Here is an 18,350-nt window from a genome sequence, read left to right as displayed (position 1 = left end):
CTTTTGGTGACTCTCGTATAACATATGAGAGAGCTTTTCCAGCAGATTAAGGCATCCAACTCAACAGCAACAAGGACATATCAAAGTTTGTAGGTTGAGCCACGTATTCCAGTACTATGCACCTCTGTGACATGGCATCCTGAAGTGTGGAACATGTAACCAATCAAAGGAAAAGCAACAGGTTAGGATTAGCCTTTGGGTTGGGTGCTAGTGGATCTTTTCTGTTTGGTAGGTTGGCTTTAATTCTATTTTGCTTCTGGAAGAGGCATAGGAGTCATACAGAAGAGGAACTTGCCCTTGATAATTTTACATTATGCTTGATTCAAACTTTAATGCTAAATTTGAGGATTTTTAGCTAGCGAGGCTTGTGGACCATGTGAAAGGTCACAAACCACTGTTTTGGCATGCACCATGGGCTACATGGCTCCTGAATGTGTCACAACCGGTAAGGGTAACAAGGAGTCCGATGTATATAATTTCGAAATTGTTGCTTTGGAGATTGCTTGTAGAAGAAAACCAATCAAACCCAACGTCCTTGAAGATTAAGTAGTCATGGTGAAGTGGGCTTGGAAGCTCTATGGAATAGAAAAAGGTACTTGAAGCAGCTGACTTAAGGTTGGGTGGAGATTTTGATGAGCAGCAAATGGAGTGCTTGACGATTGTTGAGATTTAGTGCGCTTACCATGATCGAAACCTTAGGCCTTCAGTAAGGCAAATAATTCATGTGCTCAATTTTGAGGCTATATTTCCTATTCTCCGGTCAAATATGCCAGGGCCACCACTTCTTGTCCCTACGGTGAATAGACGTGCAATGTCACATTCTATGTCCATTGTTGCTACTGATTATGAGGGAGGACAGAATCAATATTCTAGGAATAGTCACACCAGTTCCTCATTGTCTACCTCATCCTTTGTAGCTTCTCAATCCGCATCGCTTTTACACGTGCTAAATTGGTGAGAGTTGCACTTAATTTTGAGTTCTTATTGATTGGTTGGATGTTCAATTTTTCTCCTACATTATCAGTGTTTCATTTTACATTTTTCGTTACCCTGTGCTCAAAGTGGTTAAGAGTACTGTAGTTTTTTTTGTTTTTTTCTTGGTTGAGTGTACATGATATACATGTTTTTTGCTTTCTTCCTGAAATATGACTTTTGTACAAACTATTCATGTGTATAAACAATCTAATATTCCCAAATTGGCCAACCATATATAATGGATTGAAAATCATTACAGTACTATATTATATTTAATAGAAAGTTACAATTAAAATTTGAATCTAAAGTACCATGAATAAGCCTGGAGATTGGTTTCAGCATTCCTCTACCTACAAGAAGACATCAAGTTATCAAATCGAGCAATCTTTCATTGAATTTTAATTTCAATTCCTAGCTGGGTAAACTTTGGTCGGAATAGGCTGGGCAACCCAGAGAAAAGATAACATTATATATATATATATATGGTCTTACTTGCTATAGAAGGCTACATATATGGCTCTTTTTTTTTTGAAGAAAAATACTGATTCCATAAATATCATGAAAACAAACAAGAGCATAAAGCTCTACATAACCAGAGACGAACTCTCTGATGCAACAATTTCCCTAATACAATCTGGCAAACAATCAAACCACATCCTATCCGAAGCAAGAAAAATCCCCTGTTTAGCAAGCAAATGAGCAGATAATATGGCTCTTGAGTGCTTTGAAAACAGCAAGTCCAATAAAGAATTTCGTTCTATAGGTTTTGGTATTGTAGCATTAGAAATAGCCTAGGGAGAGCGGACCATTAAGGATGTAATAGAGAACAAAAAGAGGTTCAGAATAAGGTTGGCGATTGGGTTTTGTAGCAATATTTGAAAGGAAATATGTGCAATGGATGGAATATTTGATTGCTACTCGACTGGCTTTTGAAATTGTTTCAAAACGGTATGAGATTCGTATTTGTGACAAATAAGATCCGGATTTCTAAGTTTAATAATTAAAGGCTTAAGTTTTCTCTGGTCCGAATTCAATTTGGCAAATGGAGCGCTCGATGATTGTTGGACTTTGGCGAGCTCACCCTGGTCTCAACCTTACGCTTTCAATAGCGCAAACAATTCCTATTGGCTATGTATCTCTTTGTGAGTTTCTCAAGCCATTGTTTAAGACTGCCTTAACGAGTCAAATACGTCAAAAACTGAGTCAGAGTTGGTCTGACTTAATAGCGCTGTGTAGGCTCAGTCAATCGAGCACCGGCGCGGTTGACAGGGATTGAATTTTTCCTTCCAAAATCAATCGCTCCTAAAATCATTCCCACATGAAAACTCGATTGCAAGTAATTAAGCACAAGATTCCCAATGTTGGATGAGGTAGGCTCACTACAAAAAATACAGATGTTTATGGCGTTTTTTAAACGCTTGGAATCAGTTTATAAATGCCAAATTTCTTGGTGTAGTATTAGAAGGGCGCACCAAGTTATATATTGTGTGTCTGGAATTGGTTTTTGATGGCATAAAATAAACGCCAAGAAAAATTAAAAATTTCCCAACCTTTCTGGAAATGCTGACAAATTTTATGAGATTTAATGGAAACGTTGAGAAAATAGAAAAAATGCTTAAAATTCAAACACTGAGAAATTTAGCGGCGTTTGTTTTAAAACACGCCACTAAATTATTAAAATTATTCTTAATACAGAAAAAAAATAAAAAAAAATAAAATTCATATGTTCCAGAAACTATAGTTCAAGTCAGGGTCGGCTGGAGCCTTAGGCGGATTAGGTGACCATCTAAAGCCCCCAATTTAATAAGGCCCGCAATTAAGAAATATTAATGGAGATTTATTTTCAAAAAATAAAAATAAAAAAATAAAACAGAGTTATGAAGAACTCTTGACTCGTTCGAACCGCAGATTCAATTCTAATCAGATGCCCTAGAATTGAACATTTTAAGAAAAATTGAGATTCTTCCCTTAATGTATGATCAAAATATTGAGACAACGCACAAGAAAAATGCACAAATATATCATCTGTTAAACAATGAATTCTCAATACAATAAAAGCTCAAAGTTTTACATTTACCCGCTCAACTACAACTCATTTACAAATTGCCACCAATGAGGTACCTACTGTGATACATGACTCACATCAACTACCATTCGTTGGCCAAAAAAAATCATTCCATTACCCTAGCGCGTTACGCATATTGACAGGCACGTTTCATTTTAAATAAGAAACGATGAAAATATCATAAGTTTATAATCAAAATTTTCTTAAATTCTCTCAAAGTTAATATACAAATTAAAAACGAAAAGAACAAGAAAAGAAAAAAAGAAAACTACACTTTACCCCCTCAATACTTTAAATTTTTTTAATATAACCTGCTTAACGTGTTTCAATGTCCCCCTTCCTAAGGATGAAAACTCGGAGCCGGTTATAGGTTATTGGCAAAAACTGGTAACCGGCTCTGGTGTAGTCAGTTGGCTAAAATTGCCAATTGGCTCCGGTAACTGGATTTGTAAGAACCTGTTGTTACCGATTGATACCCGATTATCTGGATTTGGTACTAAAATTTTAAAAAATTGAGTATTTGGGCCTATTTTGGATATTTGGCCTAGTTTTTTTGGGCTACATTTAAAAGTTTTTAGCCATTTTTAATGGTGCTTGTTTGGTTGTGTTTAAGATGGATATGTCTCGTTCTCGTTAACCCTTTACAAGTAAACATTGAATGTACTGTAAAAATAATAGACTGAAAGATTTTTTTTCCATTTGCTTGGAGTGTTTATTTTGCTTCAATTGTAAATCGTCTTATGATCGAAGGCAGTCGATGTGGTCTTCTTAAATGTTTGATTGCGAAGTGTTAAATCAGGCAACTGAAAGCAGAGGTGAGTTGAAATTAATAAATCTGTTAATTAGTGTTTACATTTAATAAAAAGAAGCTGTTGAGAAGCTTCCTTCAATGGGAAGAAATTAATTTTATGCAAGCTACAATATATGGATGAATGATTTAACTAGGGGCGGGGGCTTCTGTGGTTCTCAACTCAAAGAACATATCTTTTTCTTTTAAAGACTTTCTTGTAATATTGAATAAATTAAGAAGCTATCAAGAAACTTCCCCAACATAGTATGAATTAAGCTTGTTAAATATGACAGAAAAAATTACACTTGACATGCATTTTGCTTATTTTTTACCTGAAACGTGGGGTCTGATTTATTAAGTATATATATAAATTAAAGAGTTTAGGGCTCAAAGAAATTCCGGGACAAAGTTTTTGTTTTTCTATCAAACGATTTGGGGGAGATTCAGTTTTGTATTTTCATGGTGTGACGTGGCACTATCAGGTCAGGCCAATCTTATCCTAGTCATAGCTCTCAAGGACATATAGGCTATAACATTTCTTATAAGCAATATGAAGATATTTTCTATAGGAGACCCATCTCATGAGCTTCTATGAGCTCGTTGAAATTGCATTCTTGTAAATTATATATATCCACAAATTTTGAGACTCTCTCTCTCTCTCTCTCTCTTTCCTTCTTTCTTTGTATTTATTTATTTATTTATTATTTAAAGAAGTGTTTATTCTTCTCTACTCTTCTCAAATTATTGTTGGCTTCAATTTATTTTTATCCAAACTGCATACTCCATCATAAATATTACATTCTTTCGCTTCATAACTAAGTTAATCAATCAAAGTCCAAGATTTTATGGCATGTTTGGGTAATTTTTATTTTTCAAATTGAAATTAACAACAATAAATCTCTTTTACTTCTACATTAACAACAACAAATTTAATTTATCATCTTATAACTCTTGTGTCTTGAATTCTTATCCCAATATATATATATATATATAGCGCGCGCGCGCACGCGCTTCTTTAAAACTTAACGCATTGATGCAATAGTGTTTTAATTCCTTTTAATTATGGTAGTTGACTTATATCTATCTATCTAACTTCATATCTATCTATCTATATACATATTCTATCTAATAGAATATGTATATAGATAGATAGATATGAAGTTATCATAATTAAAAGGAATCAAAACACTATTGCATCAACGCACTAAGTTTTAAAGAAGCATGTATATATATATATATGGTTCAAGTCAAAACTTTACAGCCATCTACCCGTCAGACCTAGTATAATTTTTAGCATTGGTCAAACGCCCAAGCAATAATTTTTTTATTTTTTTTATTTTCCTAATTCAAGCAATACATATATATATACCAAAAGAATATCATATATGAAGCCAAGTACATTATAGAAGCTATCTCTCATACCTGCTCTTGAAACCATCAGATATGGGGGTTTTGGCTGCAGCGATAAGGTTTGGCTTTTGCGTTTTACTGAGGAGGATCAAAGAAAGAATGCGGTTAGTAGACGTAGAAGAAGAAGATGAAGAAAGTGGCATTCTAGAATCCATGGATGAAGTGCTAATAGAAGGAACAGGACCAAAAAGATTTCCGTACAAGGAATTGGTTGTGGCAACGGATAACTTTTCAGAGGAAGGGAAGCTTGGACAAGGAGGTTTTGGAGGCGTCTACAGAGGTTTCTTGGCGGAACAAAACATGGAAATTGCTGTCAAGAGGATGTCCAGCAGCTCTAACCAGGGGAAAAAGGAGTATATTTCAGAGGTGAAGACCATAAGCCGTCTGAGACACCGGAATTTGGTTCAACTCGTTGGTTGGAGCCAAAAGCGGGATAGCTTTCTACTTGTATACGAGTACATGCCCAATGGAAGCTTAGATTATCATTTATTTCGCAAGAAAAGTCATCTCTCATGGCCAGTGAGATACAAAATTGCTCACGGGTTAGCCGCTGGATTGCTCTATCTCCACGAGGAATGGGAGCAATGCGTGGTGCATAGAGATATCAAATCGAGCAACGTGATGTTGGATTCAAACTTCAACGCAAAACTTGGTGACTTCGGTCTAGCCAGGCTTGTTGACCACGGACTTGGCTCGCAGACGACGGCTTTGGCCGGGACGATGGGCTACATGGCTCCGGAGTGTTTTAGCACAGGCAAGGCTAGTAAGGAATCAGACGTTTTCAGCTTTGGGGTAGTGTTGCTGGAGATCGCTTGTGGAAGAAAAGTGGTGGAGCATGAGGCAGAAGAGTCAGAAGTTGGTTTAGTCAGCTGGGTGTGGGAGCTTTATGGAGGAGGAAGGCTTCTCGACGCAGCCGATGAGACGCTAAATGAGGAGTATGAAAAGGAGGAGATGAAGTGTTTGATGAGTGTAGGGCTATGGTGTGCTAATCCAGATCACAAATCAAGGCCTTCTATGAGGCAGGCAATTCAGGTTCTTAGTTCTGAAGCACCATTGCCGAGCCTTCCATCCCATATGCCTGTGCCCATCTATTATTATCCGCCTGCAGGAACGACTTCAACGCAAATCTCCTTCACTTGTACAGGCGAGGTTACAAACAAGCTAGAACTTCCCGTGCCAAGCAGTTCCATCCAAATGCCCTCTGTAAATGTTGGTCAAACCGAGTGACCTTGATTCATTTTGTACCGTGCTAGATGCATCGTTGTATATGAAAGCATTCCATTTTCTCCCTCCCTTCTTGCGTTTTATTTCTCGTAAGTGATCTTATGCTTTATTCGTTTTAATGTAAAACCTTTTAACAAAACTATTTTTCAAATTTAAGCTCTTCTTTCTACCACGCACAACCTCTCGCAGCTCATTATTTGTCACCCTGGAGGTTGATCGCCAGCCGCCAAACCAGAGTTTGCCAAGAGTCGTCGGATGCCGCTGGAGTTAGTTGGAATTAGCAGGCCGTTTTCAGAGCCTTAAGCCCCTTTCAGTTTTTGTCCCTCCCTTCTTTTTTTTCACCATCATCTCAAAGCCTTACTTTACTACGTACATTTACTTTATTTCTTTTTCTATGAATAATCCATATTTCGATTACTCTATAAAATAATGACCTTTTATAATTGAGAATAATAAATTGTGTAACAAATGAAATTTTAATTTATTTAAACTTGCATATAATAATAACTGTATTATTTAAGCTTGCATATAAATTTGAATAGTAATCAAAAAATGGTCATTACCACATATGTTGATCGATAGCGGATAATAATCACATTTAATTAATAACCGCACGGATGTGGATACCTAAGAATGATAATGACATTATACAGTTGTAGAGATGCGGAAATTGATAATAATCACGTCTGCATTTTCACCCCTATTAGCATGTAATTGATTTAAGGTTCACTCTCATTGGGTTGTTGACCATTATTGGTGTCGGAGATTTGAAGCCATGGCAGGGTTGCATTTGGGTTGCATTTTCTGGGTACTGCGCACTCTCCATGGTCACACTACTCACGAAATTGATGGTTTAATTTGCTCTAGAGTTGACTAGCTTGCTATCGGGTCAGTTAGTTGATTTGGAAGATCAGTTAGTTGCTGCGGAGTGATTCTGTTTTGAGTGTCAGAGATTTTTGTATAAATCTAAAATAGAATAAAAGTAAAAGTAAGAGAGATAAAAGAGACAGAAAATTTACGTGATTTGTTCAATGACTTATGTCCACAAGATAAAACCTAAATGACTAAATTATGTTCAATAACTTGATTATTTACACTATTTATATATAGTTGATTAAGTCGACCTATACAAATAAACTTAAATCGACTTATATTAGAAAACACAAATCGACCTAGCTAGACTAGAAAATATAAATTAATAATATTATATTCAAAATAGAAATATATTCTAATACAAATTATTCAGATCCTACAATTTTTCTTTATGTTTTAAAAAATTACGAAATGAGCTCCCCCTTAATCCTTATGAAGGTGAACTAATTTCACTTGCAAAGTAAGTTTACTTGACCGTATATTTGACTGTTTGTCCTTGGATAATTATAAACCGCGAGTGCGCGCCTAGAATATTTCTAACGAGCTAGGTGCACCAATTCAAATTTAACATACAGTTAAGCAAATTGTCTGTATGTTAAATTCCACATGAACCTAATTAATTATAATATATTTGAAAAAAAAAAAAAAAAACATGCAAATTGCGTGTAAATTATATATATACCTTAGAAAGCAATATACTGATCATGGCGGTGTTGATGCTCCATTAATTCACAAGTCCACTTCATAGCTCACAGCTTTGTCAAACCTGAATAATTGCTGACTTAATCACTCTCTAAGACTATTTCTAGAAAACGACGTACCAGATCCAAATGTTTTTTTTTTTTTTTTTTGGATGAATAGATCCAAATGTATTGCTAGCTTCTCTATATTACCTGAGTTATCTTTGTTAAAGTATTAATTAAGTAATTAAATTTATCTTTTTTTACTAACTTAAACTTTTGAGATGAGTGGTAATTTAACATGGTATCAGAGCTACAGGTTTCTTGTGGTTATGGACATTTTCTTCCCTTAATTATTGTCCATATGTTTGGCTATTAGTTGTCACACGTGATGGGGCATGATAAAGTGTCCCACATCGCTAAGATTTCTTTTACCTATGCACTTCATAAGTCATGTGTCTCTTTCTCTCTCAATTCGTCTTTTGAGAGTTTTAATGAGTCTATGAACTTTTACATGATATCAGAATAGGTTCCTTAGACGATGATAGGCCTTTCCCTCTTGATGTTGCGCATGTGTTTAGCCAAAGTTGCTACACGTGAGGGGTCGGTTTAAGTATCTTACATTGCCAAGAAATACATGACTTTGAGACTTTATAAGTCATGACACCCTTCCTCTTTCAAGGTTACATGGGTCTTACTCACTCTAAAAAAATACCTTAAGAGATGAAAAATGTAAATAATTTATAAAGTTTTCAAATTCTGTATCGGTTCACCTTTCTTAACAATGTAAGACACTGTAACAATTTTTGCTAGGTCATAAGGTAATACTATACAATATTGTTGAGAATTTTCTTATCAGAATGTTCAATACAATTCTGATAGTATGACGTATAGGTGGCAATGTTGACTTTGCCAAATGATATGATGTGGGTACTTCAAATTATTAGATGGTTGTTATTGCAGCTTTAGGGTTCAGGGTAAATAATCATTGTTTCCTAATCCTTTTTCACTTTTTTGTTTTCCTACCCAAAAAAAAAAAAAAAAAAGTCAAAATATTTTTTTTAAAAAAAAAAAAAAAACTCAAAACTTCTTTTATCTTTACGTCATATCACGCAAAAATAAATAAACAAAAAATAAAAAACAAAAATTGTTCAAAAGCTCATCAATTAAACACACCCTAAAACCCCCCTTCTTCTTTTTTTACGGATTATTATATGTGACAACGTCGTTTACAAATTTTTGAACATTGTTCTTAAGACATCAATACCCTAATTTTGATGGAAAATTTAGAAGAGAATTTAAGGTAATAATTTAAACTGTACCTCCTTCTCCGATACCTTTTCTCAATGGCTTGGTTGGTTTGTTCAGGTAATTTTATGTCACAACAGTTCATTCTCTGTATTTAAATATAGTGCATATTTGAATAAAGGATATATAAGAGTTTTCGGTCGTTTGTATTTTGCTACTATGTTTGGGTTCCTTGTTGATGGTTTATGTTTGGTTCTTGAAAATATTTTCATTGCATTAACCACTTGGTGGTTGTTGCCTTTACTGCTTGTAACTCCTAATCGAGTTCTTTTGCTGTTGTTTACCATTTTGTACGACCCTTAGAGAAGCATAAGTCATTTTTGGATCTATTGCTTATTGTTGTATTCTTATTTATATTGCCCTTTCTTAATAGAAGAAAAAAATAATAAATAAATCTATGATGTATCGAAAGTCATATGGAAGTGTGTACATTATTTCATTATTTAAGTCAATATCAAAAGTGTCTCACCATCACATGAAGCCCACTATGATGCTTCTAATTAAGTGGTTATCATGGCGCTATCTATCATAGTCAACAAGTCGAGAGTATAACGTGCATCTTGGATAAGATACATTTATGCTCCGTTTGTTTCGGCGTAAAATGATTTCTGGAAAATGATTTCGACATTTTCTGGTGTTTGGTTGGGGCGAAAATAACAGTCAACGAAAATCATTTTCGGTTTGACCGTAAAAGCTTCTTTAATTTTCGGAAAACAATTTACGATTTTTAAAACCGTAAATCGTTTTCCGAAATTAAGCTCCTCATCCTTTACACGCATGTTTGATATTCGATCGTTAAAATTTAGCAATTGTTGGTCATCGGGATCCAATCGGCGCCGGAGTCCGACAACATCCAGTCGCCGGAAACTTGCCGGCGCCGGAATCAGGCCATCAGAATTCTGCCGTTACCGGAATCCGGCACCGGTAGACCAAAATCCGGCCGGGATATCGCCGGATTCCGGCCAAATAGGTCGGATCTGGCCAAAACGGCCGGATCCGGCCATTGATCCGGCCGGATCTGGCCAAAACGGCCGAGATCCGCCCGGATCTGGACGGATCCGGCTGGATCCGGAAGATTCCGGCCTGAATCCGGCCATTTTGGCCGGATCCGGTCAAACTTTTTCGCCGGAATCCGGCAACGGCAACCGGACGTTGCCGGATTCCGGCGACAATTACCAAACTCTTATTTTTGCATTTTGTAATTTTTTCGTGCGAACCAAACACCGAAAAATATTTTCGAGAAAATCATTTTTTCTGAAAATGATTTCGTCGAAATCATTTTACGACGGAAATCATTTTACGTCGAAACAAACGGAGCATTAGACGCAAATAACATTAAATAAAGCAATATTAAATTCACACCATAACCTGTGGGACTTTTCAACACATTCAATGAAAATTGTGCTCAAATCCAGGACCTGTTCAAGGCATTTTGCAGATTTGCTAGCTGTTTCTTTGTTCTTTTGCGCAGTGAGTATTCGTTTAAGTTTCTGAGATGATTTGTCGTAAGCCCTTTTATCAAATGGGTTAATCAAGGCATTTTGCAGATTTGCTGCATGTTGCGTGAGGCACACATGCATCTCTTTCATTATCTATAGATATTAGATCGATATAACTAGAAGAGGAAAAAAAATAAAAAAAGAGGAACAGCATATGGACATGGTATTGAAGGCATAGCCGAAGATTTCTTATCGGAAAAACTTTACTTATCATTCTTGATATTTTATTACTTTTGCAGTTATAATAGCCATTAACTTTTTTAAATGTCAATTTAGTTTATCAATTTTTCATTTTTTTTCCTTATTCTTTTTTTTAAAAAAATTCACCAATTCGTTAGAATTTTCCATTAAATCCTAACGAAATGATGAAAAAATTCTTAAAATATCTATCCTTTTTTTAGGAAAAGAAAAAGAAAAAGAAATTGCAACAATTTAAGCATTGGTTAGGATTTAACTGAATTTACAAAAATACCCGTGTATAAATGTTTGAAAAAAAAAATTATATCTTTTTAGGAAAAATATATAAAAAAAAGTTCAATCAACTAACAGCCGATTTTAAAATAACCACATGAATTTTCAAGTATGCTAAAGTGATCCATCCAATAAGGAGTGCCAAAAAGGCTATTTCTTTCTCAATAATACCCTTATTCTCCTAAAAACTAAAATAATAATAATAAAAAAATTAATAAAAAACTATTATTTTAACCAAAAATAATGAAAAAAAAGGGGGTTCAAAAGAAAAAAAAAAAAAAACCTCCAAATAAATGCAACCCCATAGCTACGGCTCAATCTTCGACCAATAGTCATGAATCGTGGTCACATGGTCCTCGTTGTTGAGGCTCTCAACTTAAAATTTAATAATTAAAGATTTAACGGATTTGCTATTTAGTATTGTCTCATTTTTCTTTTAGTCTTCTTTTTTTGAAAATCAGTTACTAAATTTATAAAGATTTAAAAAATTCAACGGCCGTTGGGAATCGGGCCCCTACATACATGCTTGGTTCCTTAATCGTTCACCATGAAGTCCAACTAGATGAAAGTCCATTCACAATCAATCGACTGCCGTCAACCCCACTCGATCACAAATAGACAATTCGGATTAGCGATCAAGGACATGCCTTGGTGGTCAAAACCCAATCAACGAAACCGATCGATGTGAGGATCACTCTTTTGCTATTTAATAGCTAGGTAAAGGGTACGTACTAACAATGACTTGACAAAACCTGAATCATAAAGGGGATTTTTGCACCATGCCTTTTCTGGATACCAATATACGAACATGATATATTGGTACAATAACTTATTGTGCTTAGTTATGATCAAACTGTCATAAGCATGACGGATTTTACAGTTGAATCACCTTACTCAGGTGTTGATAAAATGACCTTCCCGAGCGGGAGGTCTCGGGTGCATCACTACCGACGAAACCCCCTTTCGGGATTAGTGACGACCGGTAGTTGTCGGGTACTCCAATGACCGACAAGTGGTAATGATGACAGTACAGATAAAGGAGATCGTTTAGGTGGCTGAACCCCCGAAGATCCGGGATTTCCTGAATCACCATGCTCTGTCATTAAAGAGCCCACCTGCCCATCACTGTCAAGAGTGTACTTGGGACCTGCTTGTACACAAGGAGTCACTGTTCCCTAAAAGCCGGGATATTCCCACCTAACCTCAAGGATAACCACCTATAAATAGAAAAAAATCCAGGTATTAAGTTTTTGGATGCAAGTTCTAAGCTCAATCTCTTTCTCTCTAAAAATTCCTCATCTAACTTGGGCGTCGGAGGAGGACCACTGGGGAAACCCACTGTGTGTTCTTTGTATTTGCAGGCCAATCAGACACTCTCACCCATAGCAGGACTTACGTCACCGGCCGGAATCAGCATCAACAGTTTGGCGCCGTCTGTGGGAATCCGCTCTTTGCTCTGGAAAAGCTTGCTTGCGAATCCGGAATGGTGACTACAAGGTCGGAAGCATTGAGGGGCCCGTGGGGGGACCGGATGAGAGAGCGGCCAGAGGGGGGAGAGTCTTCCTCAAGGCCGTCTCCCACAGTGGAGATCCTCAATGAGAGAATAGCTCAGATGGAAAAGGAGATGTACGAGTTGGAAAGGAAGAATGCCGAATTGCAACAACACCAGGGGGAAGACTCAAACTCGGCAACCGAGCAGTCAGGGAGGACGGAAGGAAAGAAGGAAGAACCATAATGCCGTGGATCAAAAACCTCGGAAGAACAGGACGTCGAAAAGGATGGATAAAAAGCTCAGGGAGATCATTGAGAAGCTGGAGCAGAGGTGTGACCTGCTGACAGAAGCGGCGCAGCACCAGCATAGCGGGAGCACATCTAGAGCTGGAGATCTGCTCCAGAAGTCGGCTTCCCCTTTTGCTGACCGGGTGGCCTCGTTCCGCCTCCCCGAGAAGTTTAAAGTCCCCGACATCAAGACCTACGCCGGGCAGGAGGACCCGGTGGAGCATTTGGACAACTACCGCGCTCACCTCGAGCTGCAGGGGACCCCGGATGAGGTGGCGTGCCGCGCCTTCCCGCTGACCTTGTCGGGAAATGCCAGGGATTGGTATAGAAGGCTTCCCCCGAAGTCCATACAAAGCTTTGACGAATTCGGAAAAATGTTTGTAACTCAATTTATGGCGGGAGTTGTAAGAAAGAAGCCGGCAGGCACCTTGATGTCAATACAACAGGGGCGAGATGAGTCCCTTAAGGAGTTCCTCCAGCGCTTCAACCAGGCAAGGCTAACCACCGAGAGCCTCACCGAAGAGTTTATGCATTCGGCACTCTATCAGGGGATCAGGAAAGATGGGCCGCTGATGGCTGACCTCGCTCGAAAGCCGACTCGTTATTTGCACGAGTTCATGGAGAGGGCAGAGGAGTTCATTAACCAAGAAGAGACTCTTCGAGCGTTGCTCGGGAAAACAACCGGTCAAACCTCTAATCAGGGGGACAAGTCGAAGAAGAAGAAGGAATTCCACAAGAAGCAGGAGGTATTGGAACCCGGGGTCAAGAAGAAATTCCAGGATTACAACTGGACTCCCCTCAACGCGCCCATCGAAGAGGTCCTAGCGGCGATTAAAGTGGATCCCATGTACGAGAAACCTGCGGAGATAGTTGGAACCCCCCACCCGAGGAACGCTGACCACTATTGCGCTTTCCACGAGTCGAAGGGGCATAGCACAGAGAATTGCAGGTCCTTGCGGGCCTTAATTGAGAAGTTTATCCGGAACGGGAAGCTACTCCGTTTCTTGGCGGGTCAACGGGGTCCGCCGGGGTTTGATCGGAACCCCCAGCCCGAGGAACAAAGGAACCAGCCGCAGAGATATCGGGAAGAGCCCAGGGAAAGGATGGAGCGCCCCCGGGACCGTGATAGAGAGCCTAACTACCGACCGGCCGACCGAGACAGGCGAGAGAGAAGCAGGAGCCAAGCGCGACTGCCTGGTCGGGAAAACCTCCGCGAGATTCATACGATATCGGGCGGTTTCGGAGGAGGAGGTGACTCAAGTGCCGCGCGTAAGGCTTATGCGAGGCACCTGAAAGAGTTTGAAATATACTCGGTCCAGAGACCGCCGAAGATGAGGAAGTATAAGGACTTACTCATTGGTTTCTCGAATGAGGACTTTGTTGGGGTCTCGCTCCCCCACTCGGACGCTCTGGTGGTGACTTTAGCCATTGCAAATCATAAGATACACAGGGTCCTTATCGACACCGGAAGTTCCGCCGACATAATATTGGTCCCGATGAAGGGTCCCTTGGTCGGTTTTTCCGGAGAGCAGGTCCTCCCGATCGGGTCTATTGACCTACCGGTCATGGCAGGAACTAGCCCCCAGGAGAAAACGGTTATGGTAAAATTCTTAGTGGTGGAAGGGCGGTTGGCGTATAACGTTATCCTGGGGAGGCCAGCCTTGAATGATTTGGGGGCCGTAACTTCAACACCCCATCTGTGCATGAAGTTCCCGACTAGCTCGGGAGTCGGTGTGGTTAGAGGAGACCAGAGGGCCGCCCGCATGTGCTATATCACCACCTTGAAGGCCGGCCATGCAGAAAGCACTGCGGAAGAGGAGAAATAGCAATTACAGTCCCTGGAGCCGACAGAGGACTTGGAAGAGTTCGAAGTCGGAGGTCCGGGTGAGAGAGTGAAGATTGGCTCCCAACTTCCCGAGAGACTAAAGGAGGAGATAATTTTGTTCCTCAAGGGAAATAGAGACGTTTTCGCATGGAATCATGAAGACATGCCCGGCATCGATCCCTCGATCATCGTGCACAGGCTGAACGTGGATCTCAGCTTCAGACCCGTGAGGCAGAAGAGAAGGACCTTCGCCCCCGAGAGAAACCAGGCGGTAGCTGATGAAGTGTCGAAGTTGTTGGCAGCAGGGTTCGTCCGAGAAGTTGACTATCCCGAGTGGCTCGCCAATGTCGTGCTGGTAAAGAAGTCCAACAACAAGTGGAGAATGTGCGTGGACTTCACCGACTTGAACAAGGCCTGCCCGAAGGATAGCTTTCCACTGCCCCGCATAGACCTCCTTGTCGATTCAACCTCTGGGCACCAACTCCTGAGTTTCATGGATGCGTTCTCGGGATACAACCAAATACAGATGGCGGAAGAAGATCAGGAGAAGACCTCTTTCATTACCGACCGGGGCCTGTATTGTTATAAGGTGATGCCGTTTGGGCTGAAGAACGCGGGCGCTACCTACCAGAGGTTGGTGAACAGGATGTTTGAGAAGCAGATGGGCCGGAATGTGGAAGTGTACGTTGATGACATTCTCGTGAAAAGCGTGGAGGCTCGGGATCACGTCTCCGATCTGAAGGAGACGTTCGATACGATAAGGCGTTACCGAATGAAGTTGAACCCGGCTAAGTGTGCCTTCGGGGTTTCGTCAGGTAAATTCCTGGGATATTTGGTGTCCCAGAGGGGCATAGAGGCGAACCCCAAGAAAGTCCGCGCGGTGCTAGAAATGCAACCCCCGAGAACCACGAAACAATTACAACAACTGACCGGACGGATAGCGGCCTTGAACCGATTCATTTCAAGGTCTACCGACAAGTGCCTACCTTTCTTCAAAATCCTGAAGAAGGCGTTTGTGTGGGATTCGAAGTGTGACAAGGCCTTTGGGAATCTAAAAGAATATCAGATGAACCCCCCTCTCTTGAGTCGACCGGTGGAATGAGAGGTCCTCTATATGTACTTGGATGTATCACCCTCGGCGGTCTCCTCAGCTCTCGTCCGGGAAGAGAAGGGTGTGCAGAAGCCGGTGTACTTCACGAGCAGAGCACTCCGCGGAGCGGAGGAGAGATACCCAAGGATAGAAAAGTTGGCATTTGCCCTGATCGTGTCCGCCCGGAAACTGAGGCCTTACTTCCAGGCGCACGCCATCCGAGTACTAACTGAGTACCCCTTGAAGAAGGTCCTCCAAAAACCGGACCTGTCGGGTAGGCTGGTCAACTGGGCAGTGGAACTCGGGCAATTCGACATTGAGTTCCATCCCCGAGCGGCGATCAAGGGCCAAGCACTCGCCGACTTCTTCCTTGAATTTTGCAATACTCCAGAGCCCGAGGACCCAGTGCAGCATCCGCCATGGATAGTTCATGTGGATGGCTCCTTTCAGTGCCAACGCAGCGGTGTGGGAGTGATATTGGAGAGCCCGCAGAAGCAGAAGTTCCAATATGCCATCAAATTGGACTTCGCCACGACCAATAAAGAGGTGGAGTACGAAGCGGTGCTGGCGGGCCTAGCAATCGCTCGGGAAGTAGGGGCCCTCGATGTCGAAATCCGGAGCGATTCACAAGTGGTCGTTGGTCAGATCTCGGGAGAATTTGCCACACAAGGAGACCGGCTGGCTAAATACTTGGAAAAAGTACATGACCTGCAATCTAGTTTCAGAACTATGACGGTCACGAAGATCCCTCGCGAAAGAAATGTTCAAGCGGACGCGCTGGCTAGGGCTGGTTCCGCGACCGACCAAGAAATCGCAAGAATGAAGCAGCAAGTACTGGTTCAACCCAACCCATCGATTGACGAGAGTTTACATATGGTGCTGGCGGCCCGAGAGAGGGAACCGGAACCCGAATGGGCCTCGGATGTAATTAGATACTTGAGGAGTGGGGAACTACCCAGTCATAGAGAACAGGCTCATAAAGTGAAACTGCGGGCTGCGCGCTACACAATGGTGGATGACATGCTGTATAGGAGGGGATACTCACACCCCCTACTAAAGTGCCTCTCGGCTCCGGAGGCCAACTATGTGCTTAGGGAAATTCATGAAAGAATCTGCGGGAACCACTCGGGGGCAAGAATGTTGGCCATCAAGGCGGTGAGAGCCGGGTATTACTGGCCCACGATGACGCGGGACTCTATGGAGTTCGTCCGGAGTTGTGATAAATGCCAGCGGTTTGCCCGGGTGATGAAGAACCCGCCCGAGAAGCTCACGTCGGTCTTGTCACCTTGGCCGTTCTCTAAGTAGGGAGTGGACTTGGTCGGTCCGATGCCATGCGGGAAGGGGAGAAAGAGGTTTCTGGTGGTGGTTGTCGACTACTTCACAAAGTGGGCGGAAGCTGAGGCCCTAGCAACCGTCACCGCCAACAATGTTATAAACTTCCTCTGGAGGTCAGTCATCTGCCGGTTCGAAATTCCTTACTCTATCGTGTCGGATAATGGAGCACAGTTCGACGGGAAACCGTTCCGTAGCTGGTGTACCGAACTCGGTATCCGGAACCATTACTCAACACCTATGTACCCAAAGTCGAATGGCCAGGTGGAGGCTACCAACAAGACCCTGTTAGCCACATTGAAGAAGAAGTTGGATAGACGGAAGGGACTATGGGTGGAGTATGTCCCTGAAGTTCTATGGTCATATCGCACCACGGCTAGAACCCAGACCGGAGAAACCCCATTCTCACTAGCATACGGAACCGAAGCAGTGATACTAGTGGAGATTGGGTCCCCGAGCCACAGAGTCCAACACTACGATCCGACCCAGAACGAGGAGGGGATTAGCGCATTTCTGGACTTGTTGCAGGAGCGGAGGGACAACGCGCAGGCGGTGCACGAAGCTTATAGAGCTCGGGTGGCCAGATACTACAACAAGAAGGTTGATCCCAGGAAGTTCAAAGTCGGGGATTGGGTACTGAGGAAGCTTAACATAATGACAAGGGACCCGGTCGAAGGAAAGTTCAACGCCAAGTGGGAGGGACCGTACCGAGTAGTCAAATGTCACAGCAGAGGAGCCTATCACTTGGAGACCAAGGAGGGTAAGCCTGTCCCAAGGGCGTGGAATGCAGAACACTTGAAGAAATACTACATGTAATTCCAGTTGAACTCCCTTTTGTTTTCCTTTTTGTAAGCACAAATGTTTAAATAGAATGTCTGGAGATGCAGAAAATTACATACGAATGAGTGTAAAAAATTTTTCTTATCCTCCCTCAGATAGGGGGTAAGTTGAAACCTTTTCGGTTACCCTCACTCGGATAGGGGGTAACTTGGCATAAAATTTTTTCTTATCCTCCCTCGGATAGGGGGT

At 41.1% G+C, this 18,350-nt stretch overlaps 3 protein-coding genes across 3 annotated transcripts; all 3 read left to right on the top strand.

Moving 5' to 3' along the window:
* Positions 1–5,238: 5,238 nt before the first annotated feature.
* LOC133882278 (L-type lectin-domain containing receptor kinase IX.1-like) lies at positions 5,239–6,529 on the top strand. Its single transcript, XM_062321407.1, has one exon. The coding sequence runs from the start codon at positions 5,274–5,276 to the stop codon at positions 6,465–6,467; it is 1,194 nt and encodes a 397-aa protein (XP_062177391.1). The 5' UTR covers positions 5,239–5,273; the 3' UTR covers positions 6,468–6,529.
* Positions 6,530–13,073: 6,544 nt separating this feature from the next.
* Positions 13,074–14,900, top strand: LOC133881196 (uncharacterized). The gene has a single exon (XM_062320140.1). It carries the CDS (start codon positions 13,074–13,076, stop codon positions 14,898–14,900), a length of 1,827 nt encoding a protein of 608 aa, XP_062176124.1.
* A 1,113-nt stretch (positions 14,901–16,013) lies between these two features.
* Positions 16,014–17,294, top strand: LOC133881194 (uncharacterized). Its single transcript, XM_062320139.1, has one exon. The coding sequence runs from the start codon at positions 16,014–16,016 to the stop codon at positions 17,292–17,294; it is 1,281 nt and encodes a 426-aa protein (XP_062176123.1).
* Positions 17,295–18,350: the final 1,056 nt, after the last annotated feature.

The sequence above is a fragment of the Alnus glutinosa genome, chromosome 11 (genome assembly GCF_958979055.1).
Source record: "Alnus glutinosa chromosome 11, dhAlnGlut1.1, whole genome shotgun sequence".
Taxonomy (NCBI): domain Eukaryota; kingdom Viridiplantae; phylum Streptophyta; class Magnoliopsida; order Fagales; family Betulaceae; genus Alnus; species Alnus glutinosa.
Note: the sequence above shows the minus strand (reverse complement) of the source record. Positions and strands in the feature narration are given on the sequence as shown.

Excerpts from the sequence above, each read along its gene's own strand:
- LOC133882278 (XM_062321407.1), top strand. The coding sequence starts at position 5,274 with ATGGGGGTTTTGGCTGCAGCGATAAGGTTTGGCTTTTGCGTTTTACTG.
- LOC133881194 (XM_062320139.1), top strand. The coding sequence starts at position 16,014 with ATGTACTTGGATGTATCACCCTCGGCGGTCTCCTCAGCTCTCGTCCGG.
- LOC133881196 (XM_062320140.1), top strand. The coding sequence starts at position 13,074 with ATGGATAAAAAGCTCAGGGAGATCATTGAGAAGCTGGAGCAGAGGTGT.